The sequence below is a fragment of the Copidosoma floridanum genome, unplaced genomic scaffold (genome assembly GCF_036245765.1).
Source record: "Copidosoma floridanum isolate Cflo_tuat_1 unplaced genomic scaffold, Cflo_Japanese_pri ptg000021l, whole genome shotgun sequence".
Classification (NCBI taxonomy): Eukaryota; Metazoa; Arthropoda; class Insecta; order Hymenoptera; family Encyrtidae; genus Copidosoma; species Copidosoma floridanum.
The window spans coordinates 22,989,080-23,013,209 of record NW_028321898.1 but is presented as its reverse complement, the minus strand read 5'-3'; the positions used below and the strand labels follow the sequence as shown (position 1 = coordinate 23,013,209).

The 24,130-nt window shown below is 40.6% G+C and overlaps 3 protein-coding genes across 3 annotated transcripts in view; 1 reads left to right on the top strand and 2 right to left on the bottom strand.

Moving 5' to 3' along the window:
- The window catches only part of LOC106638851 (uncharacterized), a 153,079-nt gene that overhangs the window by 67,495 nt on the left and 61,454 nt on the right, over positions 1-24,130 (bottom strand). The window lies entirely within an intron of this gene.
- On the bottom strand, positions 5,033-5,459 carry LOC149374200 (histone H2B.1/H2B.2). The gene has a single exon (XM_089594192.1). The coding sequence runs from the start codon at positions 5,420-5,422 to the stop codon at positions 5,048-5,050; it is 375 nt and encodes a 124-aa protein (XP_089450318.1). The 5' UTR covers positions 5,423-5,459; the 3' UTR covers positions 5,033-5,047.
- On the top strand, positions 5,716-6,989 carry LOC106638896 (histone H2A). The gene has a single exon (XM_089594128.1). It carries the CDS (start codon positions 5,754-5,756, stop codon positions 6,129-6,131), a length of 378 nt encoding a protein of 125 aa, XP_089450254.1. The 5' UTR covers positions 5,716-5,753; the 3' UTR covers positions 6,132-6,989.

The window sequence follows — 24,130 nt, the reverse complement described above, 5'->3', positions numbered from 1 at the left end:
GAATAGAGTTAGAGAAGCTTGAATTTTGTGTTATTGTACGTGTGTGTGTGTGTGTGTGTGTGTGTGTGTGTGTGTGTGTGTGTAAATGTGTGAGTCCGCTGGGTATTGTGTATTTGGAAGCGTACTTGTGATTAGTGTGAGTGTTGTATAGGGTTGAGGCCGTAGAGGATACGGCGGACAGTTTGGGTGCTCCTGAGGGGAGCGCACGAATTGAAGTCGCGTTCGTTTCGTCGAGATCATGGAGATGGAGATGATGCATCCGATGGAAGCAGGGGGGATTGAAGACCTAGAGTGTATTGAGGGTCTTCGGGGTTCTGTGCTAGAGCGCAGGGACGTCTTATAAGGTCGAAGCGACCGGGTTGGAGGTTCGCGAGTGCGGCGATGGTGGGGTTTGGGTGGTCCGTAATGGAGGCGCGGATTTTAGACGCAAGGACGGGGGCTGCTTGTATTGGAGGGACGATGTTAAGCTCCTTGATAATCTGAGTATTCCTGATGTACCACGGAATACCCAGGACCGACCTCAGTATCTTCATGAAAGGGCCCTGGATGCCCTGTAGTCGGTTTCCCTTTGCAGCGCCCCACGTTGGTATCGCGTAGGTGCTAATGCTTTTGATGATGGCGTTGAAGGTGCGCAGCTTGGTCTTCTGGGAGACGGCTTTGTTGTTGAAGAAGGGCTTTAGTTGCACGAAGGCTCCATATGCCTTTCCGCGGGTGCTGTTGATGTGCCGAACGTACGTGAGTCGACGGTCTAGCGTTACGCCAAGGTACTTTGCGGAGTAGCTCCAGTCGATATCTACTCCGTTGACCCTTATTTTCTGCAATTTCTTCCTGGGATTTTTCCAGGAGACGAGCATGGCTATAGTCTTTGCCTCATTGACGACCAGTTTCCAAAGACTATACCAGTTGAGTAGAGTGATGATGTGCTCGTTTAGAAGGGTGGTGCACCGAGAGTGTTGTTTTGACGTACAGCTGACCGCGACGTCGTCTGCGTAGACGTACGTGTTGATGTTTTCGCGCTGGGGCAGGTCGTGGCAAAATATGTTGAAAAGGGTGGGTGAAAGTTTGGAGCCTTGGGGGACTCCGGAGGTAATTGGGCGGGGGTCGGAGAGGGAGTCGCCTACTTTAACGCGGATAAATCTGTCCGAGAGGTAAGATTTGACAGTGCCTATAAGGTAGTGTGGAAAACCTAGCTGTATAAGCTTGTACAGGAGGCCCTCGTGCCAAACTCTGTCGAAGGCCTGCTGTACATCTAGGAAAGCTATCGCGGTGAAGTTTTTGTGGATGAGGCTATCGGAGAGGTCTTCGGTGACTCTCAGAAGCTGGTGAACTGCCGAATGTCTGGCTCTAAAACCGTACTGCACGTCTGGAAGGATGTTATTTTCCGTGGCGTGCTTGTTTAGGCGGGTGAGAATGACGCTTTCAGTGATTTTACTGGGCGATGAGAGTAGGCTAATGGGTCTGTGGCTCGCGGGGTTGCTGAGGGGTTTTCCCGGCTTCGGGAGACAGATGACTGTAGCCACCTTCCACGCATTTGGGAAATAACGAAGGCGCATCACGGCGTTGGTGATGTTGCAAATCGCCGTGATGAATTTTTGAGGGAGGATTTTCAGGACGCTATTGGAGATACCGTCACTGCCAGGGGCTTTTCGAGTTTTTAGGGATCGGATGATGCCTCTGATTTCGAAGGGTGTGCAGTGTTCGAAATCTGGATTGTCAAGGACCTGTTGCTGCACCGTGTGGGTGATCCTCGCGTGTTCCTGCGCTAGTTCTTCGGCGCTAAGGTTGGGGGAGCATTGATTTTGCAGCGAGTCTGCAAAGATCTCTGCTTTGTCCGAGTCTAGCGAGTAGAGTTTGTTCCCTTGTTGAAGGGGGGGGAGGGAAGGCCGTTTGTTACGGAGTTTTTTAACGACCTTCCAAGCATTTCTTGGGTGGGACTCTGCCTCGGCTATGAATTTGTTAAATTCCTTGTTTCGGAATTCGAAGACTTGGGATTTGACTTCCCTTTCAAGGGAGTTAAGGTGAACTTTAAGTTCGGGGGTTCTCCTTTTTTGCCAGAGTTTCTGGACTCTTTTCTTCTCCTTGATGAGGCGCAGGAGGTCGCGGGGGAGTTTGAGTGTATGTTGGGGAGCTGTGGTTGTTGTGGTGGCTTTGTGTGTGCAACTGTTGAGTTCGTCAGTGAGTTTGTCTACTGCTATGTCGAGTTCCGTTTGGGACCTAATGGGGCAACATTTGAATGGAGAGGATTCGAGGTTATACGCAAGGTGGACCCAGTCTATGCGGCTGGTGGTGACGGGTATGGTGAGAAGGGATCTAGGGATATCTAGGTAGACTGGGTTATGGTTACAGGGGAGGTCAGGAGAAGTTCTTGGTTCCGTGGGGATGGTCAAGTTTTTCGTTAGGAATATGTCTAGAATGTCGGGGTCCTGGTCTGGGGAGCTTGGATAGTGAGTTGGTTCGCTCGGAGCCTCAATATTGATGTTGAGGTTACGCAAGTGTTTGAGAAGGGAGCGTCCTTTGGGATTCTCGTGTTTGCACCCCCACGATTTGTGCTTGGCGTTCAAGTCGCCAGCCACGATCGTAGGGGTGTTGGAGTCAAACAGAGAGTTTATGCATTGGAGGGTAGGATCAACCGTGGGAGGGGAATAGAGGCAGATAATTCTAATGGAAGAGGATGTAGTGGTATATACTTCGATTCCAATTGCTTCGCAGTTGGCAGCGTCCGTACTGATGACTCTATGGCGGATGCCCTTGCGTACAAGGATAACCACTCCGCCATGTGATTGGTCGCGTCTATCTCTTCTGTGGGCCGTGTAGTTGTGTATGTACAGTGACTTTGTGTTGTCTAGGTGTGTCTCGGTTATGCATGCAACGTCTATGTTTCTGGTCTGAAGTACGTGTACAAGTTCAGTCGTTTTGTGTGTAATGCTGTTCGCGTTCCAGTTAAGTAGTGTGAAGTCTTTATCTATCGTGCTATTGTTCTGTTTCCCTCTAGTCCGGACACCCTTTGGTCGAGGCGAGTCAGTAGGGTCATTATTGAGTGGAGGATTGTCTCGGTGGTCGGGGGTGTGTTGAGCAGGGGAGTCGGGGGAGGGGCTCCTGTTCGATGTTGTTGAGAGGATGCCACCTTCGCGTATGACATCCCCGGGCGAGTGATGTTCGAGCCTTGGGCTGTTGTCCGAGGGGGAGCTCTCCCAAAAGGGGGAGGAGGGGCAGTACTTTTCTTGGGGGCATGAGCTACTTTTTGGGGGATTTTTGGACAACCCCGGTAGAAGGCGCGGTGTTCGCCATTGCAGTTTGCACAGCGAGGGGTGACTTGGTCCTTGTCCTTTTTTGGACACGTTGCGGTGGCGTGGTTTAAGCTGCAGAAACCACAAACGAAGGCCGCACGGCAGTAGGCCGCCGTGTGATTGAATTTTTGGCAGCGACGGCACTGGGGGATGTCGTTTGACTTTCGCTTCTCTTCCACTCGGACGGAAGTGCCCCCGAGGGACCTGAGGTTGTAGATGGCGCGGGAGTTTGGGTCCGAAGCGTCAAGGTACACGGTGACCAAAGGCCAGGTTCGGTCACCCTTTGTCATGCGGTAGACGCGACGGGCGGATGGTACTTTTTCCTGGATCATCTCCAGGATTTCTGCATCCGTGTAGCCGATGTTGACTCCACGGATGACGACTATCATTTCACGGTCCTCGTGAAGCTGATGGGTGGTGAATTCGACCTTTTTCTCTTCAAGGTCGTGGACGATACGACGGAAGCTGTCGACGTCATCAGGGTACACGCGAGTACCCTGGGATGTGGTTGTAACACGGCGGACAGGGATTTTCTCCTCGATGAGGGCTTTATTGATTTTGGGCCAGAGTCTTTGGTCCAAGATCGTGATGGGAGGCGGGGCCTTTTTTTTGGGGATATTAGCAGTCTCTTGCGTTTCTGCATGCGCTGGGTCCTCGAGGTGACCGTCAAACGCGTTTTTCCCTGCTTGGGAGGAGCTTTGTGGGGGTTGGGGGTCGCGAGACTCTTCAAACTCCATATCGGAGAGTTCGGAGCTAGATAGTGACACGTTGGTCACTAGCTTTGTACGCCTTCTCTTTGCGGCGGGTTTTTTTACGGCCGAATTTGTGGAGGCATTTACCACTGGCCTAGGGCTGAGCATGGGAGGGGGCTGCTTCGTTCCTGAAGTGGAGGGATTTAGCAGGCTTAAAGGGTCGCGGTTTGCGGGTGACGGAGAGATAAAATCCGGAATGTTTACCGGGGTGTTTTCCACTGCGCGGGGGGGCTTTGTATAAATAGCCGCGATAATATTGTCCTTCTCCTCGTTGGATTGGACAAGTTTAGCAATTTGCTGGTGGGATTTTTCCAGCTGGATAGAGTACTCACTCGTAATCTTCTCCAGGTACACGTTTCGTCGCCGGAGTTCGGCGAGTTCGGCTGTGATATTGGCCAGTGTATCGCCAAGGGAGAGCGGGCTGTGTTCCCGTTGATTGGTTTGGTTGTCGCAAGGGTCTCGTCCATTTGGCTCGAGGGATTGCAGATCTGCTGGCCGGCTGTCAGTCATGCTGGACATCGGAGGGAAATGGAGGGCACTGTTGACACTCGCACTAGCACTGACACTTGCACTATGGAGCGCGGGCAATTCGGAAGATGTGTCTGTTTCGGATAACAGCGCATCAAAAGAGTTGATCATATTGTCCTTGGGTTGTGGACTAGCCACCGCAGAATTTGTTTGACTATACCCTTGAGAAGGGCAAGCCATACGGGCCACCCCTGAGGGCGGCGTGTACGCGGGTGTAGAATTTAGCGGAAACACAGTCGCGCGGCGCGACTAAGTCGCGTTTACGGAAAGAGATATATAGGTAGCCCTGAAAAGGGCCGTTTAGAGAGAACTCAAGAACTCAAGTCTGAGTAAGAGCGATGCGTAACGGGCGTGCGCAGAAAGCGTGCGTTCGGTACGAGCGCTCGAGCAAGACTGGGGGTCTAATTTGATTAATGGCAACAGTAGTTTACATCGTATTATTTTGTGGCCCTGAGAAGGGCCGATTGATTACGGTGGTATTTATTTGGAGCTGGTGTATTTGGTCACCGCCTTGGTTCCTTCAGAAACGGCGTGCTTGGCCAATTCACCAGGCAGTAAGAGCCTTACAGCTGTCTGAATTTCCCGAGAGGTGATGGTCGACCTCTTGTTGTAATGGGCCAGGCGAGAAGCCTCGGAGGCGATGCGCTCGAAGATGTCGTTGACGAAGCTGTTCATGATGCTCATCGCCTTGGAAGAGACACCAGTGTCGGGGTGGACTTGCTTCAACACCTTGTAGATGTAGATAGCATAACTCTCCTTCCTCTTCTTATGCTTCTTTTTCTTGTCACCCTTAGTGATGTTTTTAACGGCTTTTCCTGCCTTCTTCACGGCTTTACCAGATGCTTTGGGTGGCATGATGATGCGTAAGTTGTATCGGAGTCTAACAGTGAAGGACAGAGAGACAGTATGCTGGTGCACAGTTTCGACTCTCCTTTTATGAGCGTCGGAACGTTCTCTCCAAAATCCATCCCTACCTTTTCAGAGCCACGAGGCGGCAGCGGCGAGTCTCTCTCTACAATGGCTTTGTTTCGTGCAGCTGTTTTTTCCGTTCTCGAAGAGTGGGGGCATGCTTCGGGAGAGCAGCTCGAAGGCCTATATAACCGGGCTCTCGGCTACTCCATGGTTATACAGTATCTGTGCAGCGCAGTTAGTCGTTGACTCCAATTTTATAACCTCTACTCGAATCATGTCTGGACGTGGCAAAGGTGGTGGCAAGGTGAAGGGAAAGTCCAAGACTCGCTCGACTCGGGCTGGACTCCAGTTCCCCGTAGGACGTATCCATCGTCTTCTGCGTAAAGGCAATTACGCCGAACGAGTGGGTGCTGGTGCTCCAGTGTACTTGGCCGCTGTCATGGAATACTTGGCCGCCGAGGTTCTCGAGTTGGCTGGCAACGCAGCTCGTGACAACAAGAAGACCAGAATCATCCCTCGTCATCTCCAACTAGCAATCCGCAATGACGAAGAATTGAACAAGCTGCTCTCTGGAGTGACAATCGCCCAAGGTGGTGTCTTGCCCAACATTCAGGCCGTACTTTTGCCTAAGAAGACCGAGAAAAGCTCGTAGATCATAGAATTTATTTTTAACAAACAGTCCTTCTCAGGACTACACATTTGTTCAAACGTATTGGAATTCTTCTTAATCATTCCATTAATACTCTTTTTATTGTTCAGGTAATAACAATTTATCACACTTTAGTTGCCGTATAAATCATTAAGAAGTAAAATGTGTTAAGCGTGTGAAAAAAATGAGTGTCGATGAAAAACACTGAAAAAGTGATCAGAAGAAACAATAGAGCCAAGCCATGGTGAGGGTTAACGTTAGCAGCTGAGCATGGTAAGAGAGTTCACGTGGAGGGTGCAGTGAGAATGACGTCGTTGTGTGTAAAAATTCCATGTCGTCCTTGAGGAAGGCTGCGAGTGTACCCCGGGTGTAGTGCGAGAAAGCAGCTGCATTGTACGCAGAACGTGAGTCACCAAGTTTCCCGAGACGAGTTTGAGTGTAGTGTGAGAGTTGCCCAGGCGATCTTCCCTGCTCCCTTTCGATGAGGGTACGCAGAAAAATGGTATATGTATCGTGTCGGAGGCTCACGTTATCGAACCATGGCTTTGCTTCGGGTGTTCATTCACGTGAAATCTAAAACATTCGAAACCTCGCTCTCGGCGTGCGTAATATACTATAAATTAATTGTTGAATGTAACGTTCCTCGTTTGAAATTTGTTTTTTTTTTTTGTCATACATTCAATTGAAGATACGGAAAATTTTGTATAATCAGTGCAGATCTACAGGAATTTGGAATCTCCCTGATATTAAACATACCGAGCATAATAGAAATATCAAAATGATAAATGTGACTCATTTTTGGACTTGCGTTCTCGTATGAATAATTTGCTTTATTTTGTTTAAAATGCCTATATTTGTATCTTTCCCATTTTTGTTGTAAAAAAATTTTTTTTTCTATCATAAATTCAATTGGAGATATAGAAATTTTTGGAAAATCAGTCAAGATCTTCAGTACTTATACATATTTACCTATTAGTAATGTTGTCTGTATTATTGTGCTTGCGAGTAAACTTTACAATAAATTTATTTATTTTCATCAAGTTGTTCTTAAAGTATTACTTCTAATACTTCTGTCTCTTGTTTCTTCCAGGTAGGAGTTGCCAAAAATAAAAGTAGATTGTTCATTAAAAAAATTGTTTGTTATTGTTTATGACCAAAGGGGGCTGAGTTGTCAGTTCAGTTTTGAATTAAATTATATACCTCTACAAAAGGTCTAGCTCCTATATGACTCCAGATAAGATTGCTAATGATGAAATCCTGTAAAAACATTGAAAATACGTATTGCACAAAACTAACTATCATCGTTTTATTAATAACCTTGTTAAATCATGAATTTCCATCGAGCAGATACCGAAATTCTGAGAAATTAAACTTTTATGGCATTGTGCTGGTGACGTCAACAAACGAAATTCCAACTCAATGTTATCTGTTTTCCCCCTGCAGCCAAAATAGTATATACGCACAACAAAGCTACAAACGTCCATCACGGCAGTATGTATGAGGTATCGTCAGCAAGCATATTATGTACACATTCCAAACACAGTCCCCACGACCCGGGCGTCTTTCAAACAAACAGAGCCTCATCTCGTGCTCGTACAACCATTCCAATGGGGGCAGAAGCGCGCTATGTGTGAATAGTCGATCCACCCCCCCGCCCCCCTCATGCAGCCAGTGTCGACCTGCCATGGAATACACACCTTTAATGTTATCAGTGACAAACAGTCAATTCTACTTCGCTCACTCCACGCATACAATGTAGCTATGGCTACTGCTACACCATTATCACAAGCAAGTCATGCGAAAAATCGTGTCTCTGCACGCATGTCTATATGCATGGGGTTGATAATTTTGGCAATGAATTCCACAACGTTTGCTCATTGATGCTTATACGTGTATAAGGTATTAGAAAATGATCAAGTTTAGTCATCGCCATATCAACGACTTGCTGCGATAGTTTTTGTAACAGTCGACAACATTCAAAAAGGCAAGCAGATGTTTTTCCTTGTCACCGACTCAAATGCACCGTCACCTGTAATTTTATTTAATTAATTTTGCGTTATCTTACACGGGGTAGTTTTACGGGTATCGACTTGAAAACCATTCGACATAATGCAGGAAGTTGCATTAACTCGTACTTACTGCTGTTGAGCACACGAGGTGGTGTTATTTACTTCACTATACGTTGTCGATGCTTTTGAGAGCGCCCATCGTGTGCGGTCGTGCCGGGAAGCGCGCGTGAACGCGTTGGTTTTTTTTACAACGTGGTGTATGTGCGTGTATACCTATGCTGTTGTGCGTCATTCGCTCGCGGTTTCGGTGGAATAAAATATACGCGCGAATGTTATTTTAACACAACCCGAATCATACAAATTCTTGAAATGCAGGCAAAGCAGTGCGTTTTTGTTACTATTAGGGAACGAATGTGGTATGCTGTATAATTATGTTAATGGCAGTCGGAGTTTTTTTCATGGTACATTTAATCAGAGATTCAATTAAAAAAAAAAAAAGAAAAAAAAAGATAGACGACAGTGGTACATCATATGATGTGTTATGAAATTATTATCAACGTTTTTATGGAAAAACAAAAACTAATTGAGAAAAATCAGGTTTTTTAAGTATAAATCTAAGACAATCGACAATAACCATTATTGACATTACAAGTTTTGTTAATAATATAAAGACAGTTAATTTGATACTCGAATCGTACAAATTAGTCAATAATTGTTTAAAACAATGGAAGTGAATTGCCGAAAAAATTGAAAACTGACTTTTGATTGTCTCACTAATTTTTCTAGACTCATGAAATTTGGTAAAAATATGTCTCTTGTTAGTAGTAACTTACCATAATTTAAAAGAAAAAAATGTACTTTTCGAGAAAATACATTTACTTAATAAAAAGTATCAAATATTTAATTCGATCTCATCCAGTTCCCGATTTTAAAAGATAACATTTTTGAAGCTAATTTTTTCGTTGTGACGTCCAGGTTACGAATTCATCGTTGACATGATAATTTTTTTATATTTTCATGAAGGAAATAGAGTTTCAAAAAGTATGATTTTTTTGACTGTTTTTTTTTTTGCGAATATCTTAACTACAAAAAACGATATCGTCAAAATTTTAATAATTTCTTCGATTGTGCATGGATAATACATTAAAGAACTTTAATGACTTGTTCGCTTCATTAGATAATTAACCTATTAACTCTCTTGGTTGATATAAATAGGTTATTAATTACAGTTTATGATTCAAAGGTAGTTATTGAGTCATACCTATAATTTAAGACAGAATCAAAAGTGATTTTGTAGAAATTGTTTACTGTGTTATAATAATATTCTTAACTCCTCTCAAAGTTTTAAAAACTTTTCTATTCAGCATGATGATCTGAAATTTTATCACCTGAAATACTGAGAGTAGACGAGTAATGTATTACTTGATGCCATTAACTTGTAGAATCCCAAGAAATGACTGGTAACTGACAAGCTGCTACACGATATAAAAATAATGCTGCCCCTACCTGAGAAATTTCTGAAATTCTGAGAATTAATCGTCATCATTGAATACATTCATAGTAGATCTTTCAACTTACAGGAGATTTAATCAATAATGAAATAAAATCAAATAAATTTATCACATAAATATAATCGAGAGTTAATCTATTTCAATTGTTTAATCTCTAAAAAACTTTATTTGATTAAAGTTACGAGGAAGTAAAGTTACATCTACAAGTTGACAGGTAAGGTATGATTGCATAGAGAGGACAATAAAATAATAACACATATGAATTAACGTTTTATGGTTTCTTAAAATTACTAATGCACCTTGTCTATTATTTATATCTTTGACGTGATGTAGTAAATAATACTAAAATATTATGTTGTAAGGGAAAAATTTAGTTTGCTCCCTAATTTATTTTTATTGTTTTCTTAAGTGCAAGCACGTACATCACACTCTTTTCAGGCTTCTTAATCTCAAATCATCTCACTTTTAAATACCTTGAAAGTATGCTGTTTAATTAGACCATGTGTATACTTGAAACAAGAATTAAAAAAAAATCTGTATAATCTATAAAATTATAAACATTCAAGTATTTTTTAATCTTCCGAGCTTAAAAAATCACATTATCTCAAATAAATAGGCTCAATTCACAAGTGATCCATCAACGTTTTAAACAATTGAATTGTCCAAAAGACGATTTTTTCGCAATATACTCCATCAAGAATCAGTTCTATTAAAAATAAATTCTATTAAAAAAACCACGAATCGATGTTACGTTGATGGATACAAAACCGTGTGCCAAGAATGAAACAAAGACATCACAAAATAGAGCAAAAATGAAGGAGTTAAAATCGATCGCACCAGTATAAGGTATAGCCAACTTGTTTGTCCGCCACATCCGTTCATTCACATTATACCGGCCGACCCTTTTCACCATTCGAGCCGACTCTCTTTCGATCTGGCAAGTAGTCAAGTTGGATTTTGGTCTTTTACTGACGGCCAACGTATTGTACATAAAAAAAAGAGATAAATACAAGGCGCACACACACACGCAGTCACTGGGTTTAATAGGGTATTCGATGGAATTCAGCAACACAATATTCCTTTCAGCCGAGTCGTAGACCCTTTTTTTCCCCCGAAAGAATCCCACCGAGCATCCCGAACAAAAGCCAAGCTTTTCCTTTTCGCTCCACATTCATCTTGCTTTTTTCTCCAAAGATGGGAATAGGCGTTCTTTGATGTGCACGAATAATACGGGGCTTAGTTGAATTGTAGATCAAGAGGTGAGCGGATATAGGTTCACTGATGAAAAACAATTTTTGAATTACTGTCTGAACATTTTGTTTACCACTCAAAGACTAATTTTTACCATGTGGTATTAATAAATTATTGCACAACGAAGATTAAATTGAAAATGGTAAAAAATTCCCTGGAGTTTTTTTTTTTTTTTTTTTTTGTTTGATGGAGCGGGGAGGGGAAAATCTTCATAGACACCCCAGCTAATCCGGTGGTAGTGTCGGATTCACCCGGTGTGCCTACCGACTAAAAACTAACCTCCCCGCATGGGACAGGTCCGTGAGGACCACTCCCCTAGAAGACAAAAGGGCATAAGAGGAGAAAGAAAAGGAAAATAACGGAGAATTTCGGAGGCCGACTCGCTCTCGAAGAGATGAGAGGAGGGGGCACTTACGCATCTGGGCGAAGCTCGAGTCTTGGCTTTCGCCGGAATAGAGTTAGAGAAGCTTGAATTTTGTGTTATTGTATGTGTGTGTGTGTGTGTAAATGTGTGAGTCCGCTGGGTATTGTGTATTTGGAAGCGTACTTGTGATTAGTGTAAGTGCTGTATAGGGTTGAGGCCGTAGAGGATACGGCGGATAGAAGGGTGCTCCTGAAGGGAGCGCACGAATTGAAGTCGCGTTCGTTTCGTCGAGATCATGGAGATGGAGATGATGCATCCGATGGAGGCAGGGGGGATTGAAGACCTAGAGTGTATTGAGGGTCTTTGGGGTTCTGTGCTAGAGCGCAGGGACGTCTTATGAGGTCGAAGCGACCGGGTTGGAGGTTCGCGAGTGCGGCGATGGTGGGGTTTGGGTGGTCCGTAATGGAGGCGCGGATTTTAGACGCAAGGACGGGGGCTGCTTGTATTGGAGGGACGATGTTAAACTCCTTGATAATCTGGGTATTCCTGATGTACCACGGAATACCCAGGACCGACCTCAGTATCTTCATGAAAGGGCCCTGGATGCCCTGTAGTCGGTTTCCCTTTGCAGCGCCCCACGTTGGTATCGCGTAGGTGCTAATGCTCTTGATGATGGCGTTGAAGGTGCGCAGCTTGGTCTTCTGGGAGACGGCTTTGTTGTTGAAGAAGGGCTTTAGTTGCACGAAGGCTCCATATGCCTTTCCGCGGGTGCTGTTGATGTGCCGAACGTACGTGAGTCGACGGTCTAGCGTTACGCCAAGGTACTTGGCGGAGTAGCTCCAGTCGATATCTACTCCGTTGACCCTTATTTTCTGCAATTTCTTCCTGGGATTTTTCCAGGAGACGAGCATGGCTATAGTCTTTGCCTCATTTACGACCAGTTTCCAAAGACTATACCAGTTGAGTAGAGTGATGATGTGCTCGTTTAGAAGGGTGGTGCACCGAGAGTGTTGTTTTGACGTACAGCTGACCGCGACGTCGTCTGCGTAGACGTACGTGTTGATGTTTTCGCGCTGGGGCAGGTCGTGGCAAAATATGTTGAAAAGGGTGGGTGAAAGTTTGGAGCCTTGGGGGATTCCGGAGGTAATTGGGCGGGGGTCGGAGAGGGAGTCGCCTACTTTAATGCGGATAAATCTGTCCGAGAGGTAAGATTTGACAGTGCCTATAAGGTAGTGTGGAAAACCTAGCTGTATAAGCTTGTACAGGAGGCCCTCGTGCCAAACTCTGTCGAAGGCCTGCTGTACATCTAGAAAAGCTATCGCGGAGAAGTTTTTGTGGATGAGGCTATCGGAGAGGTCTTCGGTGACTCTCAGAAGCTGGTGAACTGCCGAATGTCTGGCTCTAAAACCGTACTGCACGTCTGGAAGGATGTTATTTTCCGTGGCGTGCTTGTTAAGGCGGGTGAGAATGACGCTTTCAGTGATTTTACTGGGCGATGAGAGTAGGCTAATGGGTCTGTGGCTCGCGGGGTTGCTGAGGGGTTTTCCCGGCTTCGGGAGGCAGATGACTGTAGCCACCTTTCACGCAATTGGGAAATAACGAAGGCGCATCACGGCGTTGGTGATGTTGCAAATCGCCGTGATGAATTTTTGAGGGAGGATTTTCAGGACGCTATTGGAGATACCGTCACTGCCAGGGGCTTTTCGAGTTTTTAGGGATCGGATGATGCCTCTGATTTCGAAGGGTGTGCAGTGTTCGAAATCTGGGTTGTCAAGGACCTGTTGCTGTACCGTGTGGGTGATCCTCGCGTGTTCCTGCGCTAGTTCTTCAGCGCTGAGGTTGGGGGAGCATTGATTTTGCAGCGAATCTGCAAAGATCTCTGCTTTGTCCGAATCTAGCGAGTAGAGTTTGTTCCCTTGTTGAAGGGGGGGGGAGGGAAGGCCGTTTGTTACGGAGTTTTTTAACGACCTTCCAAGCATTTCTTGGGTGGGACTCTGCCTCGGCTATGAATTTGTTAAATTCCTTGTTTCGGAATTCGAAGACTTTGGATTTGACTTCCCTTTCAAGGGAGTTAAGATGAACTTTAAGTTCGGGGGTTCTCCTTTTTTGCCAGAGTTTCTGGACTCTTTTCTTCTCCTTGATGAGACGCAGGAGGTCGCGAGGGAGTTTAAGTGTGTGTTGGGGAGCTGTGGTTGTTGTGGTGGCTTCGTGTGTGCATTTGTTGAGTTCGTCAGTGAATTCGTCTACTGCTATGTCGAGTTCCGTTTGGGACCTGATGGGACGACATTTAAATGGGGAGGATTCGAGGTTATACGCAAGGTGTACCCAGTCTATGCGGCTGGTGGTGACGGGTATAGTGAGAAGGGATCTTGGGATCTCTAGGTAGACTGGGTTATGGTTGCAAGGGAGGTCTGGGGATGTTCGTGGTTCTGTAGGGATGGTCAAGTTTTTCGTCAGGAATATGTCTAAGATGTCTGGGTCTTGGTCTGGTGAGCTGGGGTAGTGAGTCGGTTCACTCGGAACCTCAACGTTGATGTTGAGGTTGCGCAAGTGTTTGAGGAGGGAACGACCCTTAGGATTTTCGTGTTTGCATCCCCACGATTTGTGCTTGGCGTTTAGATCACCAGCAACTATCGTAGGAATGTTGGAGTCAAACAGCGGGATTATGCATTGGAGGTTTGGATCATCCGTTGGAGGAGAATAGAGGGAGATGATTCTGATGGAGGCAGATGAGGTGGTGTGTACTTTAATGCCGACTGCTTCGCAGTTGGCAGCGTCCGTACTTATGACTCGATGGCGGATGCCCTTGCGTACAAGGATAGCCACTCCGCCATGATTCCCTGGAGTACAAAATACCTCAGTCCATAGTGGTAGCGGGTAATTTAGGTGGTGTTGAGTGAATTTAAAATTAAAAAATCGTTACTTTCAATACGTTACAAAAAAAAAGAACTGAGAATTAAGGTATTGATTAAAGTATTGCAAAGATTATCCAATGGATTTTATTGCCATATATTCTTGTATTATAATGATATTCCGGTAGAAATCGTAGAACCCAAGCCTGATAGCATTGCACTTATATTATTACAGCGGATGGCTATCATCAGATTTTATTGTAGGACTTAATTATTGGGATTTAAAAAAAAATCTTAAGCCCAAACTATCGATGAAACCAAACTGTCGATTTTTTAGTGAACAAAATATGTAAAAAATGGTGTTGACTGTTTAAAACAGTTGAAAAAAAAGTATGATTTAAAAACCCAGAATTCGCCTACGTTAAGGTACTATAATGTACCGTATCACACGTGAAATGTGATCGATCAAAATGTACGGTAGACTCGACAAGGAGGATTCCAAATATCCCGTGTATCACCGGTAACTAGTTCGCGAGTCTTGTATTTACAGGGGATAGGCACGCGAATGACGCTAAACTGGGGGTCTCGTTGGCTGAATACAGAGGATTCCGAATGGGCTTAACGAAGGCCAGAGCAACCTATTAGAGTGCGAGAAAGGGAGGCGGGACTAATACATATCACTGTAGGTGAAAATTCGCTCGCACCGCCAATATCGATTATGCAAAGTTGCAATTAGCATTTAAAATCGCCTTATTTTCAGTGCAGTCACGCCTGGGCCTCCCTTTCTCGCTTGCACTCCCTTCAAGGCGAATCAGTGTAGAACAGGGACCATACTTTTGGTAAAGCGCAAGTCACATGTGTGTGGTGCAGAATACATATCCTTCGTAATTTTACGTTTCCCGATTGGCCTTTGAGATGAGGTTAACGATTTTATGGCAGTATATAAGTTAATTTTTTGATAACAATCCAACCTGATGGCCGGCATGCATTTCGATCGGTTTCATCGAATCGTCTTTATTTTTATTACAGAGTTCGAAAAAAAGCATCCTTTGCTTCCTCATACATATATTATTTCTCTGCAATTTTTTTTAATTTAATTGTCTTATAATTTCAAATACACTATTTAATTATTTTCTTATTTTCAAAATTTTCTTCAATAGAGAAAGATCATACGTAGGTGATTGCCAAAATGTTGGCTATTTTTAATAATGGAATTTAATGAAAAAAAAAAAATTGCTAATTTCTTATTTTAATTTTTTTCATTTATCTCTACACGCTCGAACGCTCTAAAAGCTAAATATATTTTTCAACACGAGCGAGCGAAGCGAATACACCAAGTGCTTAAGCTGATTATAATATAAGTACTTTGCGCACATTTAAAAAAAAATTCTACTGTGTACTGTAAAAGCTAAGTTTTTCAATTTATTTTTGTCCAATTTTTTAGATAATGTAAAAATATTGTACAATACTACAGTGCTGTAAGCGATACATTTTCCATAGCAAATATAATAATTGCATAAAACATTGTGGTAAGAATCACACTTTCATCAATTATAATTTGATTTTTATTTCGACGTCTACTATTTAATATCTGCATGAAATATTTAATATTGTAATCCTAAAAATTATACAAACGTTAAATGGAATTTTTTAAATCAAAACTTTTCTAGGAGTAAAATTCATGTACTAATCAAAATTTAATATATGATGAAAAAAATTTTTATTCTGTAGTATTAACCATTATAAGTCGTTTATATCAACCATAATAAGAACTTCACGTCCAATAATCTTTAAACTCGGCTTGATTTCACATTTTTAACGACATGTCATTTACGTAGAATTGTATTGATAGTTGTGACTTACAATACCGAAAAAATAAAAATGTTATCATTACTTGAAGCACTTTAGTAGCAAAAAATGATTTGACTTTTCAATAATGGACTTGCTAGGATCCGGCAGTTAATTCTCAGAATTATTCGCTTGAGTAAATAAATTTCCTCCTCAGTTTGCGTACTCGTTCAAGTAGATCAATCTTTTTCAACTACTACCACGTAGCGCCTCACGAGACTCGATCGAGCGGGAAATTGCACGTTTAAGGATCTAGTGATTTCAAATACATTACCGTACAGAGTCACTATACAATCCGCTATGCAACGACTTTTTCGAACGTATTTCCCGTGCACACTCTCACTCTTTCAACTCTTTCCTTCCTTCGTTCATTCTTCTTTGGCCTCGTTCAGCTCCAATCGTATGGTTAACTGAGATTATTGACGGGTAATGCTATAATTGCAATTTCAGGAATCAATATTACCAGCTTAAACCCAAGAGCATTGATTTTGCATCGCGGCCAGACTTGAGCCCAGTGACTTTTTCAATTTTTTTTTGCAATGTAAATTTTTCATGAAAATTTAATGCATCATGTATGTTAAAATGATTTATTCAACTACTATTTACTAAGAATTTTTAACAAAAATTTTCCAGCAAATTAATACATTACAATTTGAAAGATAAAATAGTTTATGAAAAAAAGTCAAAGGATTTGAAAAATTAATTTATTATTTTAATTAAAATCCTTTACAATCAATTGTTATATCAAAAGAGTGTTGGATTTATCCGATATTAATTTTTTTTTTTTAATTCTATTGTGAATAATGGTGAACAAAAACTTTGTAAGAATAAAAAAAAATTTCAGAAAAAAGTTTAAAAATCCTAATTAATTGTGCCCAAGTCTAACTTTGGTATACTTAATCGAATACACTTGAATAAAAAAAAAAAAAAAAAAAAAAAAAAAAAAAAAAAAAAAGATAAATTATAGTGTAATTAATAAAATTAAAATGGAAAATTTCTACGTATATTTTTGTCCTTAAGATAAATGTAGAAAAAAGGCAGAGTTGTATTTCCCTTCTATATACGTATTGATTGAACAATTGCACGAACAATACAACTATTCCATCATTCCATTCGATAATAACATTTTTGTTTGTTTTAAAATTTCAATTTGTTTGAAAATATTTATAAACTTTGTATTTTATACGCGATTCCCAAGATCTAGTTATTTTTGTGATTGATAATTATTTCGTTGAACACCACACGTTATCAACAAAAATATTTTGCTATAAAATCGCATGCGATGCATCTTATAAACATCAAGAAATATTTTTTTAAAAAAATTGTATTTTCCAAATAATTTTATTGTATAAACTACAATTAAATGGATTTTTTTTTTTACAATTATTTCTTTAAATACAAAAAAACAAATTAAACAGTGTCATCACGTTTTTACAATCTCGAAGGATGTCTACTCCTTTAGACGTAGAGAGACTCACTGACACCTGACGTTGTCAATTTTTATTCCCGAGAAAATAGACATAGTCACCGGAGCAAAATCGACGATTCAAAATAAAGAGCTCGAAGCGCGGCTCAGTTTGAATCAAATTTTCATTAAACCCGCCACAATGGCAAAGTTGTCGAAGGCCAGAGAAAATACAGCTCGACAACTCCATCCCCCCGACGCAGGTATTTACGAGTCGTTGCTCTTTTCGCACCTCCACTCCCTGCGCGTATAGCTCGCCCCGGGAGGTCGATTAATTTTTGCGCTCGACGGTGCAGTGCTCGCTGTGATAGGCGTGAGGGCGAATCGCTGTTGTGGGCATACTAGTGCTGGGCATACTTTGTGAATCAACCTCTGTTAATAAAAAAGTGGATATTGTTGAAGCGGCTGTCGTTGGATTACTAATAAGATATCAGCGTTGAGAGTAGAATTTTCAAGATTGCTGATAAAAAGTTTTTATTTCAATTTTTTTTTTATTTTTTTATTTTTTTTGTTTTTTAGTTTTTTTGAACTTGTAGTCAAATCGTTTTTTGGTTACACGCCATGGAATAAATTAAAGAGAACAACATTTTTCTACAATATAATATGGGACGTATATTAGTTACGGGATGAACTATTTATAGAGTCTAAATGTACGTACAAAAAAATGTTATTATGTATACAATTAATGGATTTTTCAAATTATTCTTTAAGTAGGACAAATACAGTGAGGTTATAACTGAAATGTTTACAATTGCTTTCGAGGCATTGTATATTAATTTGTTTTAAAATATTTTATACACGATTGCTCAAGATCTAACTATTTTTGTGATTGATAATTATTTTGTTAAATATCATACATTACCAGAAAAAATAATTTGCTACAAAATCGTATGCGATGTAAGTTATAAACATAAAGAAATATTAAAAAAAAAAAAAAAAAATTGTACGTCACAAATAACTTTATCATGTATAAACTACAATTAAATGGATTTTATTTACTTGTTTTTTAATTACAACAAAAAATTATTCAGTGCCATCACCTTTATTGGCGTAATGTAAGTAAATTTTATTTTAATTATTGCTACAATTAAAAAATTTTTTTATCACTTTGACCAAACAAACCATGCCACGTGACTCAACCAATTGCATGACAAATAATTAACTTTAGTCACATAACAATTAATTTTTTAAATAAGAATATAAGCTTATTTTATTTTAACCGTAGCTGTTATATTAAAAATAATTTTTTATTCAAACACGCAAAATAAATGGTGTTATCATGCTGGTGTATCTCAGCCTATTACACAATAAATAAAATTAAGTTACCAACATTAATTTTTACCAGCATGTGTAGATAGTCAATGTGAATCTTTGTCAACGTTTGGACGTGAATGTTTACACAGTAAAGGAATTTTTCACTCTGACATATTTTACGCTATAGTCAATCGAATACTACATCATTTGAGCATCTCAAAGTTATGTTCGCATTTTAGGAATTCAGCATAAGAAAATACTTATGCGATCGAATCTACATGGAGAAATTCCTACTTTTGTCACGCTCTTGTCAAAGAGGAGCAATTCCTTTCCAACTGCAGTTACCATGTTCCTTTTTTTAACATAGACGTCTGCACGACTCGAATAACATATTTTAAGTAATGCTCTATACGACGCGCGAAAAATTCGTCGAAAAGTTTTACATTTAATTTGAATATTACAATGATATTTTGCAATGAAACTTTCCTGTTTAGCAAAATCAACAAAAGCCAAATTTTGGGTTCTTGGGAAATATCACAATGATCGATACAGGCAAATGCAGGAGTCAGCAAAACTGGAAAGTATTGGTGGATGGTAGTAATAGGTATGGTCCAAAAACATGGAAGGATAAGAACAGACGTCGCGTCAGCGGAAAAGATCGTGACAAAGTGAAAAAGCCCGGCTTTCGAGGGACGAGCCGGAGAATAAAAAGGAGGAGAGCGCCGGGTCTTGAGCTACTTTAGCTGAAATTTCTTGCATCTTGGAGCACGTGTACGCGGTGACTGTCGCGCAAAACCCAACGTTATATACCCCCCCCCCCCCCAAGGAGGGGTCTCTGTTGGCAGAAGTCCATATTGTTTAACTACAAGCAAACAGCGGAACGATGACTCGATCCCTCCCTCTCTCTTCTATATACAGTTGGTTCGCAGCTGCCTGTGTCCATGAGACATTTCTCGTCCCTGCTATCGAGTATGTAGCGTAAACCCAATACTCCCCTTTTTTCAACCTACTTCCCTTCCGCTTCCCACATCCTTCTCCATTTAACGATAATGGCCACGTCAACTAGCTTTTGAACTTGCAATTGCATATACTTTTTACGGGCCCTAAAGGATCCTGCAACTCTTAGAGTCTTACCATCGGCATTGGTCATAAGTATAATGCCTAGTTTACATTTTATCGAAGCTACGTGAATTCCGGTTTATTGGCTCTAATTTTAAAAATTTATAAAAATGATCAACCTGGTTTGTACGTGGATTGCAAAAGTTCATCGATCACTCGAAAAGCTACTTCAAGTTAAACAAACTCAGCAGTGAACAAATTAGTTAAAATTTTACTTAATTCCACCCCATTTGTAAATGGGAGGTACGAGTAAACATGCACGGGCTAGTGGAATAAAATGACGTCGTAGCTGTGGGAAGGAGGGGGTGCCACTTGGCCGGCGCATACGGTAGTTGAAAAGTAGATCTGCTGCAGCCGTGGTGTGCTCGCGTTACCTCTCCGACCAGTCGTGTATGTATACTGCACGTAAACCGCAATTGATGCCGTTATGTCCCTGGCGAGGGAAAATTTGGGACTGTGGTGCCACTGTATGTACATTGCCGTGCTCGGAAAACTCTTTTGGCTCCTGACACTCGCCGCATTGCACTCTGCGATCGTTAATCATCCCTTTAACTGTCTCCCACCTTTTTTTTTTTCAATCGCTTGCTCGGGATGCCAAATTGCAGATTTTATCATTCCCATCGACGTTACAATGCGCTCCACAAAATGATTTACGGGCTTATCACTTTGTTTCGGACTAATTTTTATTTATTTTAACATAAGACAGCTATTTTTATACACGTCTGGGTGGCAAAGCTATTTTTCATATAAATCATTGTTATAATCTACGGACGTACAAATATTATTGTCGTGGGGATTTTATTATACCACAAACGAAAAAAGTAATAAAATACCCACAAAAATCTCTTCCAATAACCCGCTTTCGAGATAAAGCACGAGAGAGTATGGTAAATGAAATGCTAGAAAATCGAAATCGATTAAAAATCACCATCTCACGTGTAGCAAAGTAATGAGACCCAATGGCAATTGCAGGGGTTGGAGGAGGCGATAAAACAAAAAAGGGTTCGTCGTGACTGTTGCCGCATCTTCTTTTTTCGCTCCTTCGCCAACGGCTTGTGTCCGTGACAAGTAGAAATCTGCGAAAGCTATACCGCATCCACCCGAGCTCGTCTCTTCCAAGCACCGGCGACGCTCCACGCAGACACCCTGGATTATTCCGGGAATGCCAGCTGGCGCGTCCTCGTTCCGCTCCGGGATGCTTTATTTATACAACACACGTACGCGCGGGAAGCCCGGCCGCGTGCTGATGAATTTCCAGACGCCGCCTGCGCTCCTCGCGAGCTGCGGTACTGCTAATTTCCATTTTCTTGGGGAACAAAAACACCAGCGGCGAAGTAATACGTGTTTGCGGTGACTATTCCTCCCCCCACCCCCCCTACCGCAGATTTAGCTGTCACGGAAATATGAACGCAGTTGTGTACCTACCTCGCGATGTCTACTTTGATATTGAATCGGGTTTATGGAGAGTGGAAATCTTTTTTTATTTTTGCTTACTTTTGATTTATTTCGTGTCGCGTTGCCGATCCAAAGGATACGCACTTTAATTTTATTCCTTACGATAAACATCATGTTTTAAACATTTCAGACCTTTCGACGTTCATTGCTATTTTTCCAAAACAGGAATGTCACATTTTGAAAATCTTTAACGAGAAACGTGTTGTTTTAAAAATAATACATGTCAATTGCAAGTTATGGAATGAATATTAATATCATCGGTGTAATTTATGAAGGAAACGTTATTAATTCTGGAAAATTAAATCATATTTTTTATTTTTTTAAGTTGAACATTTTCAACTTTTCGTAACTTAATTAATTTTTTGATAATATTCAGCAACATGTTGTATAAAAAATAATTTTGCTATAAATATTTAAAAAAAAATGATGTATAAAATCCATTAAATTGCGAGTACATAAATCGTTTTATTTTTGCAGAGCTTGACTATCAATTGTATACACTGGTATGGTAAATATTTAAGTGGTGTAAAACTTAAAAATTTATTTTCTTTATTAGAATCAAATCTGTGTTTCTTTAAAGAGATATTTCGATTAATGGTGAATAACTGATAAAAATAATACAAATATTTTATATTATTGCTCTGATAACCCATGAGGAGCACAACGTTGACACTGTTCGATTGAAGTCGTTTGTTGTGAAAAAAAGCGAGAAAAAAATGCTTCAAAAAGTCTCGTAAAATACAAATAACAATAAGTAAAAGAAGGACTATCAAAACGAAGAGAACAAAATTAAACCTTAGACAGTGACGGTTTGCAAAACGTATAAGGAGATAATACTTTATATGTACAGAGAACAGGTCAAAAGTAAAAATAAAAAAAACGTTTATCGAAAACAAAAAAAAGTTTACTTGATCGAAAAAGAAATAAAAATCCAAAGACAAATACAGCACAGCCAAAGTTCACGGAAGTTGAGTCAAACACTGCTAAATGAAAAGAAATTAAATGAAAAAACGGGGTCGAGGTAGCTTGATAAATCAGGAATTGAAGAAGAGGAAAAAAAAACAGTAGTTGCAATAAGAGAGTGAGAGAGAGAAAAAAAAATAGAGAGATGGGAAAAACGATCCACCGGGAGACAGTAGTGAACTGCCCGGAAATCGAAGCGAGTTTAACTTTACGGGGTTTTGGCAATGCCATATACGTGTATAGTATGTATAGTGGACTAGAATATGCGGAGCTGCATGCCCGGGAGCCCCGAAAGAGACAAAGAGTTCAGTTCCACCGAGAGCATCGTAATTTCGAGGCGCCATAGGATATACATGCGCCCTCCATCCTCCGTCTCTCTCGGGGATTCCCCGTGCCGGCCGCTTCGACACCCGTGCGTGCTTTTGCGGCCTGACGTCGCTCTCTCTCTCTCTCTCGCTATCTCCCGGCTTCTATTTTCCTCTCCACGTTGCTTGCCGCTGACACGCCTCGAACAAAAAGGAAGTGGGCTATGGAGTCGGGTCTAAAAGGAGGATACATGCGTATACACTGCATATGTATCCATGGAAACTTTTTATTGGTGCTGCTCACGATGCAACGTTTCGATGGCAAATGTTACTGCAAACGATAGGATTATTTAATTTACGGTTGCTTGCTGTACTTTTGTCTCTCTTTTTTTTTATTTCCTTTTTATTTGTCGAGACGAATTTTTTTTTCATAATCAGTTTCAACGAACGAAGAGCCGTTTATTGGGTGATCAATAACCCAGCGAGTAAACTCCACGCCCAAGTGGGTGAAGAGGACGCAGGTTAGCGGACAAAAATATTGTAAGGCCATCAGAGGGCGATTTATCAATATGGAAGGAAAGAACATAGAAAAAGTTGGGCTACTAAAATTTTTATCACACTATTTATCATTTTTTTTATTACCTTTTTACACACTATTTGTGCTTTTTATGGTTTTTATAGTTCTTGCAATATTACAGTGCATTAGAAAAAAAACAAAAAACAAAAAAAACACTTTCATTATTACACACGATTAATAACATAAATAAAAATTTAATTTTGAGAGGATGATAACGACATTAATTGGGATTTACGTGGAAAATTTGTAAAATTGAATTTTAGTTGAAAAAAAATATAATAATAATAATACTTACAAAACAGAGTACTAAGCTGATTACTTACATCTCAATTCAATCCAATACACAATCAATATAAACAGCGAAAAGTACGAGCTCCTTTATTTGTAGATCTCATTCATTTTAGCTTTTTTTATTCATTCAATAAAACATGATCTATACAGTGAGTTTACTAGACTGCAAGTATCTCTGTTTTTCAATCAATTGAATGGCAATTTAAACGCTTCGTACTTGAAATGCCATCATTTTTTTTTTTTTTTTCTTTTAACTGTGAGGTATTAAACTTGTGAAAAGCGGTTTTTAAACTCTTTTTTTATTGGACAACATAATGTTGGTCACATAAATTTAAAGATTTTTAGAATAGAATAAATAAATACTCACAAAAACTTTGCCGGGGAACCTCTCCTTTTGTTTAATTAAACATTTACATTTTTCATAACTTTTTTTCTAATAGGCAGCGCAAACATCTTTGCAAAATTTTTTAAAACGCACATCTTTTTTCCCACACAGTATTTTATTAATAATTTGATATAAAATTTTTATTATAAGTATTCAAACAAATGCATTTAGTAAACTTATAGTTACAATAATAATAGTAGTAATAAAAAAAATTATAACGAAAATAGTCATAATGAAAATTATTACAATAATGATTAGTTTAACAATAAAAATTTTAATGTTGGGTAGACAAGAATCGAATAATAATAAGTGCAGTCAAATAATTATTGCAATTAACTTTATAAAAACAAAAC

Excerpts from the sequence above, each read along its gene's own strand:
- LOC149374200 (XM_089594192.1), bottom strand. The coding sequence starts at position 5,422 with ATGCCACCCAAAGCATCTGGTAAAGCCGTGAAGAAGGCAGGAAAAGCC.
- LOC106638896 (XM_089594128.1), top strand. The coding sequence starts at position 5,754 with ATGTCTGGACGTGGCAAAGGTGGTGGCAAGGTGAAGGGAAAGTCCAAG.